The sequence below is a fragment of the Babylonia areolata genome, chromosome 25 (assembly GCF_041734735.1).
Source record: "Babylonia areolata isolate BAREFJ2019XMU chromosome 25, ASM4173473v1, whole genome shotgun sequence".
Taxonomy (NCBI): domain Eukaryota; kingdom Metazoa; phylum Mollusca; class Gastropoda; order Neogastropoda; family Buccinidae; genus Babylonia; species Babylonia areolata.
Genome location: NC_134900.1, coordinates 24,391,765 through 24,404,244, shown reverse-complemented (window position 1 = coordinate 24,404,244; position 12,480 = coordinate 24,391,765). Strand labels below are relative to the sequence as shown.

General features: G+C 44.7%; 1 protein-coding gene across 1 annotated transcript; it reads left to right on the top strand.

The window, feature by feature from the left end:
* Window positions 1–316: 316 nt before the first annotated feature.
* On the top strand, window positions 317–11,682 carry LOC143299568 (carbohydrate sulfotransferase 15-like). Its single transcript, XM_076612851.1, has 8 exons — window positions 317–1,009; window positions 3,311–3,470; window positions 5,043–5,241; window positions 6,010–6,108; window positions 7,244–7,400; window positions 7,818–7,992; window positions 10,278–10,413; window positions 10,950–11,682. Exons 1-8 carry the CDS (start codon window positions 837–839, stop codon window positions 11,126–11,128), a joined length of 1,278 nt encoding a protein of 425 aa, XP_076468966.1. The 5' UTR covers window positions 317–836; the 3' UTR covers window positions 11,129–11,682.
* Window positions 11,683–12,480: the final 798 nt, after the last annotated feature.

Here is a 12,480-nt window from a genome sequence, read left to right as displayed (position 1 = left end):
GGACAGAGCCATGGTACATGTGTGCAACAGGTCATGCTTTCACTCAATTTTGCAGAAATCACCTGATAGTGTTTTACAATGTTTCGTGTGACGAAATTTTTGTTTGACGTATTCTTAATTCCAGTGTCATATTAGTAACTCAAGTATATTTTTTTTAAGCACTGGAACTTGCTGACATGGATCTAAACTATGAATTCACTATAAAAGGTTTTCAAGCATTGGATGGTGTTGTACACAGTTATGAAATAGTATGATGATAAATCACTCTCGATAAACGTGATTGTTTGACTGCTTGGTGCAGTGGACTGATGTTAGCTTTAAGTGATGGTGAGTGAAGTCACCTGAACAACTTCCCAGAGTGGAAATGACTAAGTAATTTGCTTTGTTTCCTTTCTTGTCTATGTGAGCTGGAAAGGTGTGCGTGATCGCCTACTGATCCCTAGTGTGGAGGTAACTGATAAAACAAGAAATGAAAAGTTGTAAACATTGTATAAAATTGAATAAGCTGAATAAAAAAAGTCTTTCAAAGTTTAAGACTGAGGACTGAGCAAGTGGAAATGTGTACGCATGAATTAATGTTATTAGTGAATGAGTGTGAATCGAATATGTGAACTTCTGACAATTGCATTGACTTGGAAACAGATGGCCAGGCTTCTATTGGCCCACACTGTGAGTATACCGACTGTCTAAGACAACACACCAACACACTGTCTGTTCAAACGCAGGACAGTTGGATCAACCCTCATCATTGAACACGGAGACAAGGCAATCAACTCACAGCACTGAACACGGAGCCAGTGACATCACGTCCAACCAACAGCCGCACGCGAGACAAGATGCGGAAGGGACTCTCGTCTCGTCGAACGTCACTCTGGTGCTTGACAGTCCTACTGCTGATTCTGACCTTCACCTTCATCAGTTGTTTTATGTTCAGGCTGGGAAAGGGTTATCTGCCCATGCCACAGAGATGGAAAAACTTGTGGGGAGGAGTTTTCCCCGCCACGTCGAGGTAATGTGCTGGGCTGGGTTGGGTTGGGTTGGGTTGGGTTGTGTTGGGTGGGGTTGTCTTGGGTTGTGCTGGGCTGCGTTGGGTTGGGCTGGGTTCAGTTCGCCTGTGCAGGGTTGGGTTGGGATGGGTTGCGTTGGCAGTCCACAGGGAACCATCGATATGAGGATGCCATGAAGCCTCACACCATTGGAGACCTTGCATTGCTGCTGAGCCACCTTGGTGTTGTTCATTAGTGGCTGTTCTGGTTTAGCTTAATTAAGACACCACTTCCTAAGCCCCCTCCTACTGATGACAATAATTGCATATTTGTGAAGCCACGTAAGCGGGGATTGGTGGGTAGAAACTGAGGTCACCATGAGAGCAGGGTATAAGGCCACTGTTTTTGTGATCTTCTTCTTCTTCTGGTCATTATTACCATTATAATATATTGATTATATGATAAGGGAGGAGGAGGAGGATGACGATGCTGCTTTAGAGGTCTATCAAGGTTTGAGACTTAGTGACAAGGCTGCAATCTAAGTCTTCAATCATGATATCCTGGCATTAACCAGGCCCGAGAAATACAGACATTTGCAGCGTTGGTCAGGGAATTTGAGCAGCACACCCAAAGACGCATCCGCTAACTTCGCCACAGCGGCTGGTCTACGGGAGACAATCATGCATGTGCATCTGTGCGAGATACCATGGATCCTCTCCCCGAGACCATTCATTTTCCAGCGTGTCTTGCGCGAGCAGTATGGTGCACTATGAAGATGTGTGTGTTGGACAGTGTCATCACGTTCACCATAATGCTGTGTGTTTGTCGGGCAGTGTCATCACGTGTGCTATACTGTGTGTGTGTCGGGCAGTGTCATCACGTGCACTATGATGATGTGTGTGTCAGGTAGTGTCATCACGTGCACTATGATGCTGTGTGTGTGTCGAGCAGTTTCATCACGTGCACTATGATGCTGTGAGTGTCGGGCAGTGTCATCACGTGCACTATGATGCTCTGTGTGTCGGGCAGTGTCATCACGTCCACTATGATGAAGTGTGTGTCGGGTAGTGACATCACGTGCACTATTATGATGTGTGTGTCAAGCAGTGTCATCACGTGCACTATTATGATGATGTGTGTGTCGGGCAGTGTCATCACGTGCACTATGATGCTCTGTGTGTCGGGCAGTGTCATCACGTGCACTATGTTCCTCTGTGTGTGTGTGTGTGTGTGTGTGTGTGTGTGTGTGTGTGTGTGTGTGTGTGTGAGTGAGTGTGAGCCAGTGTCATCACGTGCACTATTATGATGTGTGTGTCGGGCAGTGTCATCACGTGCACTATGATGCTGTGTGTGTCAGGTAATGTCATCACGTGCACCTATGATGCTGTGTGTGTCTCTAGCGGTGTCATCACGTACAACATGATGCTGTGAATGTATCTGGCAGTGTCATCACGTGAACTATGATGCTATGTGTGGCAGGCAGTTTCATCACGTGCACTATGATTCTGTGTGTGTGTCTGGCAGTGTCATCTCGTGCAGTATGATGCTGTGAGTGTGTGGCAGTGTCATCACGTGTACATTGATGCTGTGTGTGTCGGGCAGTGTCATCACGTGCACTATGATGCTGTGTGTGTGTGTGTGTGTGTGTGTGTGTGTGTGTGTGTGTGTGTGTGTGTGTGAGGCAGTGTTATCACGTGCACTATTATGACAATGTGTGTGTCGGGCAGTGTCATCACGTGCACTATGATGCTATGTGTGTCTGGCAGTGTCATGATATACACTTTGATGCTGTGGGTGTGTCGGGCAGTGTCATCACGTGCACTATGATGCTGTCTGTCTCTGGCAGTGTCATCACGTGCACTATGATAATGTGTGTCAGGCAGTGTCATCACGTGCAATATGATGCTCTGTGTGTGTGTGTGTGTGTGTGTGTGTGTGTGTGTGTGTGTGTGTGTGTGTGTGTGAGGTAGTGTCATTACGTGCACTTTTATGATGATGTGTGTGTCGGGCAGTGTCATCACGTGCACTATGATGCTATGTGTGTCTGGCAGTGTCATCACATACACTATGATGCTGTGGAGGTGTCGGGCAGTGTCATCACGTGCACTACTATGCTGTGTGTGTCAGGCAGTGTCATCACGTGCACTATGATGCTGTGTGTGGCGGACAGTGTCATCACGTGCACTATGATGCTGTGCGTGTCGGGCAGTGTCATGACGTGCACTATGATGCTGTGTGTGGCGGACAGTGTCATCACGTGGACTATGCTGTGAGTGTTTCGGGCAGTGTCATCACGTGCACTATGATGTGTGTCTGTGTGGCAGTGCCGTCACGTGGTCTGACCTGCAGGAGGTGTGGCCGTGGTACCAGGGCAGTGCCTGCAGCGGACGGGGGGAGGAGGTGGTTGGGGACCAGCCCTTCTTCCCCCCCTGTGCCCCCCACCTTCCCCAAGGAGTGGCCACCTGGGGTAGCTTCCCCTATGTGGTGAGACAGGGGGCACACCTGGGGCCACTTCTTTTCTTCTCTCTTTCGTTCAACGTCTCTTCTTCGCTTTGTATGATGTTAGACGTGCAGTGTCTGTATGAGTGCGCGCGCGCGCGCGTGTGTGTGTTGGGGAGGGGGGCGAGGGGTGTGTGCAGGAAATGGGATTTTGTGTGTGTGGTGAGATAGGGGGACTGCTGGGGAAGGGGACACTTCTGTTCTCTGCTCTTTACTTCAACGTCTTTTCCACTTTGTGAGTGATGTTAGATGTTAGATGTGAGTGTACTGTGTCGTGTGTGTGTGAAATTCGGTCTGCTAACCCCAAGGAGAGCTCGCCGCTACACTGAGTTTGCCACCCTTTTTTTGCATCTTTTTTCTGCCCGCACTTTCTTTCCTTTGTTTTCCTATCGAAGTGCCTTTTTCGATGGAATTTTGCCACAGACAACCCCTTTGTTGTCGTGGGTTCCTTTACGTGCGCTGAGTGTGTGCTACACATGGGACCTAGCTTTATGGTCTTATCCGAATGACCAGCGTCCAGACCCCCACTCAAGGTCTAGTGGAGGATGAGAAAATACTGGCGGCTATGGCATTCGATCCAGCGCGTTCAGATTCTGTCATGCAATACCACTGGGCCAACAACACTCATTGAGCGGATCCTTCAGAAACCAGGGTGATGGGAGTTCAAACTCACGTGGGTGTAAAGGAACATTAAATGAAACACAAACAAACCCTGTTAGTTTTTCACAGAGTATAACTGTGCTCTCTCTCTCTCTCTCTCTCTCTCTGTCTCTCTCTGTCTCTCTCTCTCTCTCTCTCACACACACACACACACACACACACACACACACACACACACACACACACACACACACACACACACACACACACTGTTATTTCTAGTTTTCACAGCAAACAAATGATTCTGAAAATTATTTCTATGATTCTGAAAAATACAGGGGCGCGGGCGCGCGCGCACACACACACACACTGGTCAGACACAAATATTTTTTTCTGTTCCTGTCTTCAAATGAATCTGTTCTGCTATCTCTACAAGAACAAGAGCATAGGTGATGGTTGGACAGTCATAGACAGGCCAGAATTGCCGTGTTGTTAAGACATTCTTAACATTGTATGGAGAGGGGACGGAAGGATAGAACTCGGGAACCGAGAGACCCGGTCCGTAAATGGAACTCGAACCCATGGACACTTACTTCACAGTGTGGTGCATGACCACCAGGCCATGACTCCCTGACGTGTGGCCTGGCAGTCACCGACCTCTAATGACACCTGATGGCCTCATTGACGTCTAATGACCTCACTGACCTAAATGATCCCCTAATGACCTCACTGACCCCTAATAACCTCACCGTCCTCTAATGACCTCACTCACCCTGCATGGCATCTCTGTACTCTAATTACCTTACTGATTCCTAATGACCTAACTGACGCCTGATGACGTCACTGACCTCCAATGACCTTACTGACCCATAATAACCCCATTGACCCCTGATGACCTCACTGGCCTCTAATGACCTTTCTGACTAATGACCTCATGACTCATGAACCCCGTGGCAGGAGCCGCCCCCCAGGTACCTCCCGAACAGCAAGAACCCCTGCTGGCGTCACGAAGGCCGCGTGCTGTGCGTGCCCTACTTCTTCCTGATCGGGGTCAGCAAGAGCGGGACCACTGACCTCTTCTCGCGCCTGGCTTTTCACCCGGAAGTGATTCGCAACCGGAAAGAGACCCACTTCTTTGACCGCCGTCGCTATGATCGTACGTATAAATGTCCTTGTGTTTCAGCCACATCACATCTCCAAATTTTCCTTTCTTTTGTGTGTGTGTGTTTGAGTTTTAGTTTGTTTGCATGGACATAACATGCACAAACATACATTATACAACTATCCATTACTGTCATTAAACAGATATATTAATACGCTGGATAATTAGTGAGAAATACCTGATAATGGGTTGATGCATCACAGACCTACATCCTATTCTTGCACAGCCACACAAAAGGCAGCACGTCGTTCTGTGATGAACAGAGTACAAATTCAGTTATAAACTTTGAGGGTGTTGGGTGACTTGATGAGGACGCTGGAGGCGAGAATAAGGGAAGGATGATGGGGTGGGGGGTCATGCCCATTTATTCTGAAAATGATCCATTGGTTTTGTGGTGAACCTGTCAAATGACCCACAGTGTCCTGAACCAAACCATAAGTCTGCACTTACTAAAAGACCTCTCCAGCAATATACTTCAGATACTACAAATAGAAATAATGGATAAAAAATGAATGAATAAAACATGATTGGTGTTTATATATGGAAGATTACCACCTTGACTGCTGCATCCTTGGTGAAATTTCAGTGTGGCATGAACTGGAAATGTCAGTGGTATACTTTGTGTAGTCTTCAGTGGTCCAGCGGTGGCAGAATTACATCCCAATGTAAAAACATGCTGTCAGTTTTGGATGTGACAGACCACACAGGTGCAGATGTTGTGCAGACGTGTGCTGTGATGTGCGTGGTGTCTGACTGTTGCAGGGAACATGTTGTTTCCTAAGTACGTCAACTGGTTCCGCGGGACTGCACGCAGAGTACAAGAAGACATCAGAAAGCAGGGGCATAGCCGTGTCATTTGTGGTACTGTGAGAGAAAGAGAGAGAGAGAGAAAGAGAGAGAGAGAGAGAGAGAGAGAGGGAGTCGGCGGGGGAGAAGGGAAAGTGAGGGGGCGGGGAGGAAGAGCAGGGGAAGAGAGGGGGCAGAAGGGGAAGAGGTGGAAAAGGGAGAGAGAGACAGACAGACAGACTGACAAACTGACCAAGAGACAGAGACAAAGACAGAGACAGAGACACCTGTCTTTCTTCACGTGGAGGATCGCTTACTGTTGATGTTATGTCTAGTTCTGTTTCCTCCGCTGGTCAAAATGAGTCATGTGTTTGACATTAATTGTGATTGTCTCTAATTGTCTCTAAGATGGACAGGTTTCCGTGTATGTTTTGTTTTTATCCCATACTCTCTCTCTCTCTGTATATGTATATATATATATATATATATATATATATATATATATATATATATATATATATATATATGGTGGTTTTAGAGACAATGTAATATTTTAACAGTATGAATCAAACTTCAGTTTTGTTTGACGTAACTGTGTAAGTATGTATGACATTATGTTGTGGCTGCAGTATGGATTGTATGTCCATGTACCCCCTTCTTGAGGGGCAATGGCCTAAAGATGAATACACAGGATTGTCTTTGGCCTTCCCTCTTGGAAGACAGTCCCAGCTATCTCTATTGGCCTTGGCGTAGTCTCTGGGATGACAGTCCCAGTTATTTCTATTGGCCTTGGCGTAGTCTCTGGGATGACAGTCCCAGTTATTTCTATTGGCCTTGGCGTAGTCTCTGGGATGACAGTCCCAGTTATTTCTATTGGCCTTGGCATATTCTCTTGGATGACAGTCCCAGTTATTTCTATTGGCCTTGGCGTAGTCTCTGGGATGACAGTCCCAGTTATTTCTATTGGCCTTGGCATTGTCTCTGGGGATGACAGTCCCAGCTATTTCTACTGGCCTTGACATTGTCTCTTGAATCACAGTCCCAGCTATTTCTATTGGCCTTAACATTGTCTCTTGAATCACAGCCTCAGTTATTTCTATTGGCTTAACATTGTCTCTTGGATGACAGTCCCAGCGATTTCTATTGGCCTTGGCATTGTCTCAGGAGATGGCAGTCCCAGCTATTTCTATTGGCCTTGACATTGTCTCAGGAGATGCCAGTCCCAGCTATTTCTACGACAACTACTTCTGGAAGCTGTACTCGGGCAATGAGAACTGTACGGAGCCCCGGGTGATTTTGGCCCATCACCTCTTCCATCTCAATCCCCGTCTCAAGATTGTCATGATCATCCGGCATCCCGTTGACAGGTACGTTTTATGCTCATCCACTATCCCTTTAACAGGTAGGTGTCATGATCATCTGCCACCCCGACAATAGGTAGGTTTTATGATCATCCGCCACCTTGTGAACAGGTAGGTTTCATGATCGTCTACCACCCAGTTGACAGGTAGGTATCTTGATCATCCACCACCTCAGTGACAAGTAGGTGTCATGATCTTCTGCCCTTTAACGGACAGGTGAAAGTCACCCCCTAGAGAACATGATCGTGATATACAAGCAGTAACTGTTCTCTTTGTGAACTGTATGTCACTCTCTTTAACACACCTTCCTGTAGCTATACTACACATCACACCTTCCTGTAGTTGTACAACACAACACACCTTCCTGTAGTTATACTTCGCATCACACCATCATGTAGTATACTACACAACTCACCTTTGCAGGCTCTACTCGAGGTACTTGTTTGACTTTGGGAAACTGGGGAGAAACTACCCACCCTCTCCCGAGGAGTTCCACGACTTTGTGGTACAGTGTCTTCATCACTACAAACTCTGCTTCCAGCGTTGGTCGATACGGCACTGTCTCTACAATAGGACTTTGTGGGAGTCTCTGCCTAATGTATGTGACTGTTCTCTGTATGTCTGCCTCTGTGCATGTCTTTCTCTGTTTCTTTGTCTGTGTCTGTCAATCTGTCTCTTTGTCTGTCTGTCTCTGTCTGATACCTGTATGTCTCTGTCTCTTTGTATATCTCACTTTCTCTTCCCCTCTGACTGTCTGTCTCTGTGTGTGTCTCGGTCTCTGTCTTTTTGTGCGTGTCTATGTCCGTCTCTCTGTCCCTGCATGTTTGTTTAATGTCTGTATGTGTCTGTCTCTTTGTGTGTCTCTCTCTGTCACTGTCTCTGTTTCTTTGTGTGTCTATCTTTGTCTGTCTCTATATCTTTGCTTCTGTTTGTCTGTCTCTGTCTGATGTCTGTGTATCTCTGTCTCTCTGTATGTCTGTCTCTGTGTCTGTCTCTCTCTGGGTCTCCTTTTTGAATACCCAGGCATGAGAAGCAAAGATAAATCGTTACCGCTACGATTGACAGCATTAAACTATGATTGGTGTCTCTGCATCACTTGCCATTACGGACAACAGGTCACTGCTGATGCCGAGTTATCTGAGGAGCCCATAGGAGACAAAACTGCAGTTGTTTTTTTTAAAGGAGGAATCACAGGATGCGTAAAAGTTTTGCAAACGAGCATGATGATTTCAGCATCCCTGGAAGGCTCTTTTTTTTCTTCTTTTTTTTCTCTTTTTTGTTCCTTCCATCATTTTTATCCTTTCTGTTGTCTTTTCTTTCTTTCTTTCTTTTTTCATATTTTTTTTCTCATATTTATTTTCAATCTGTCTTCTTCCCTCTGGCATGTTTGAACACTTACAAGACCATGCAACATATATTACACATGCATGATGGTTCCACACACAATTGACTGAAAGAGAAGCACGGTACACACACACACACACCCCACCCCACCTTTACTCAGTCACTCCTCTCCCTCTCCACAAGTACTACACCTAAGTACAATAATATGTATGTGCACATTGGACAATGCCCTCAGAATTTTTTGTGGGCCTGGCTGCTCAGTGTTCTGGTATCTTAACGTTTATTGATCATAGGTTACGTAGACTGAGCTCTGATTCAAAGATAAGGCCCAGATTTTTGCACTTGCTGTATTTAAATTTGGAGATGGACAGTTTTGCTATTAACAATGTCGTATTGATTTCCTTTCTTTTTCCATTAGTCAGAATGTCTTTTTCTTGTACCAAACAGAGCTACTTTTTCATCCATGGGAATCAGCGTACTGTAGCGTGTGAGAATGAATTGTTTCACATGTTTCCAAAAGGAGAAAAGTTTGGGGCACGAGTTAAAGGTATGATCAATGTAATCAGTTTCGTGGCACCAGTTACATCTATTTGTGTCCGTTACACCCAAGCAAAATATTCGTTGGGTAAATATTGTCTGAATTTGAAGTGAAGTAATCTCAGTCGTGATTCTTTCGTACATTCATATGCTAATTTGAAGTAAGTCGCTTATACTGATGTCCAGTTTACGTTTCCAAAACAGAGCTTCACATATTTCTTGATTTTGTTTTTGAACGAATGTTTTCTTGCAATGTCGTTCGGATTTTCATTGCTGTGGACATCATTAGCTGGATGTAGTTTCCATGTTTGTGGGACTGAGTTTATTATGGCATTGTATTCAAAACGAAGGCCAGGGCCAGCGCCTAATTTACGCTCTATTTCTTCATACGTCATTATTCTTCCGTGCTGCCAAAGGTCCTGCACGACACGAATGCCGCCTTTACTCCATTTGGGAAAGTGCAGCGCATTTCTTTTGTATATATATTTCTGTTATTCCATAACGGTTCTGTTTTTATGTTTTCTGTCGGTCTGTCTTCGTTAAAGATAGCCACTGCTTTTATTACATCTCTCCAAAAGACTGCCTGCACTTTTTCCAGTATTTTAATTTCTTCACTTGAAACGTTTCACTTGAAACTGCTATGACTACCTTGAAAAGGGGAGATGTATCTCGTCAGAATGCTCCAGTGAGCTTTTGTCTCTTTGAGGAGTCTGGCTGCCCGTTTCACCAAGAACATTTGCTGCTAGTGTTCGATGTTGATCATGATTAAACCATCTTTGTCGAGGCTGAGAACGCCTCTGCAGTTATTAGACATACAATTAGATATCTCCATTGGAGAAAACAGTAATGGCTCCATACTGCACTCTGAGAAGGGTTTCTAATTTAGATTTCTCTTTGTTTAGTTGTTACCTGCACTTGGTTTTATCCTCTACGTATGTTGTCTGAACACACACACACTCACAAATGTGCTCCACTGTGTGTGTGACCCAGTTACGGGTGCAGGAGAACGTGTATCCCGTGCTGATGGAGGATTGGCTGAGGGTGGTACCACGTGACCAGTTCCTCTTCATCCGCTATGAGGACTACAGGCAGGACATGGGCAGAGAACTCCGCAAGGTCTTCCACTTCCTTGGACTGGGTGAGGTCCCCTTATCTGTGACGTGTGTACATGTCAGCCAGTGGTTCATAAACTGTGACAGTGTGCATGATGTCAGCTAGTGGTTCTTGAAATGTGACAGTGTGAATGATGTCAGCCAGTGGTCCATGAACTGTGACCTGTATGCATGATGTCAGCCAGTGATTCATTAACTGTGTTTCAATGGTTCATGAACCGTGACAGTGTGTATGATGTCAACCAGTGGTTCTCGAGCTGTGACGTGTGTGCATGATGTCAGCCAATGGTTAAAAAAACTTTGACGTCTGTGCATGATGTCATCCAATGATTCATTAACTGTGACGACTGTATGGTGTAAGTCAATGGTTCATGAACTGTGACGTGTGTGTATGGTGTCAGCCAGTGGTTCATGAGCTGTGACATGCTTGCGTGAATGGCAGCTAATAAATCAGTAATTGAACCGTTTGTACAAGTGACTGTTAATAATTCATCAACTGAACCTTCGACATTAACAAATTAATGGCTGTTGAAATTACATTATGCTATGAACACTATTCCAGATCCCCTCTCAGACAAGCAGTTGTGGAAGACCACATCTGCGAAAATCAGGAACCAGGGCAAGTGGAAGAGATGGCCAATGCTGCCAGAGACGAGACAAATCCTACAGGAGTTTTACCAGCCCTTTATTCGACGTTTTGCTGCAATACTCAACGACAGGAGATTTATGTGGGAAGATTAATAATCGAGGCATGGGAATGGCTCCGCGCGTCCAGCGGAAAGGAATGTTTGAGCCCTACTGCCCTCAATAAATACATAATCTGCTTTGATGGGAGCACCAGATCAGCAAACATAAAACCCCCATCTCTTTCACTAAAATGTTTATTTGTGCATAAATGCAACTGTTCTTATTCTTTTATTATATTTTGTTACAACCCCTTCAAATAGAGATCGTGGCACGCCATTTATTCGTATAAAATCTACATCTTTGAGAGAAGTTGTGTCCTCTGTGCAAGGAGTCCAATGAGGATGAACTTCGTTTTGTTTTGAAGTGTCCTCTGTTGGCTGATGTTATTGATTTCAAAGGACTAATGTTATTTATTTCAAAGGACTATATGATATACTCATAACTATAAATCATCATCTAGCAAGGCATGAAAAGTGAATATCCATTCAGCGATGACATTCTCAGCTGTTTAATTGATCATCCAGCATCAAATGGGTTAACAATACTCATATCTTATTTACGTCTTGTGTTCTGTGAGGAAGCAGATATTCATAATTTACTAACTTGAATAAAAAATCGTATATCCACACTTACAAAAGAAAGTACAGTATATGAAATCATCGCATCATGATGAATAAACATGATTCATTAATACCAGTTTCTTTGGGGTTTCTCAAATTTGGTTTTCCCATGCAACGCATGCGCGCGCATATCATTTTAGTAATATATACCTTTTATTTGTTGGATGTTTTCATTTGTAAATATTGTTGTGCAATACCCTATTGTCTTAACATGAGTGTGTGTGTGTGTGTGGAGGGGGGGAGGGGGGGTAGTCTATCGTCAGCTGTTGGGAATTCTTATGTGACTAGTTTTAATCTCTTTATGTTGCGCATAATTTTATGTTGGTGTTTACACCGAGACTGTGATTGCACAACTTAATTTCCACGTGGATTAATTGTTTTTGATTTGATTTGATTTGATTACCTAATCCCCACGGGGGTGGTGGGGATGCTGTTAGACCCCCGGAATTCCCAGGGGGAAAGGCGGGGACTCTATTTATACTGAAATACCCCCAGCATTCCATGGGAGAGAGGTGGGGACGATATTTATACTGTGAGACCACCGGTATTCCATGGGGGCAAAGGTGGGGATGCTAAGTAGTCACATTCATGCACAAACACTGCACAGAGTGAAATCAATGTTTTAAACAGGGTCAATATCGATCAAGTGGAACCCGAAAAAAAATATAAAAAAATATTGAAGAACAAACAAACTGGTTTTCTAACGAACAGCCGAGATACATCGGTCACAACATAAAATTGTTTTATGATCTCATAAACTAGCTACAAACTTCAAGTATGCTGATA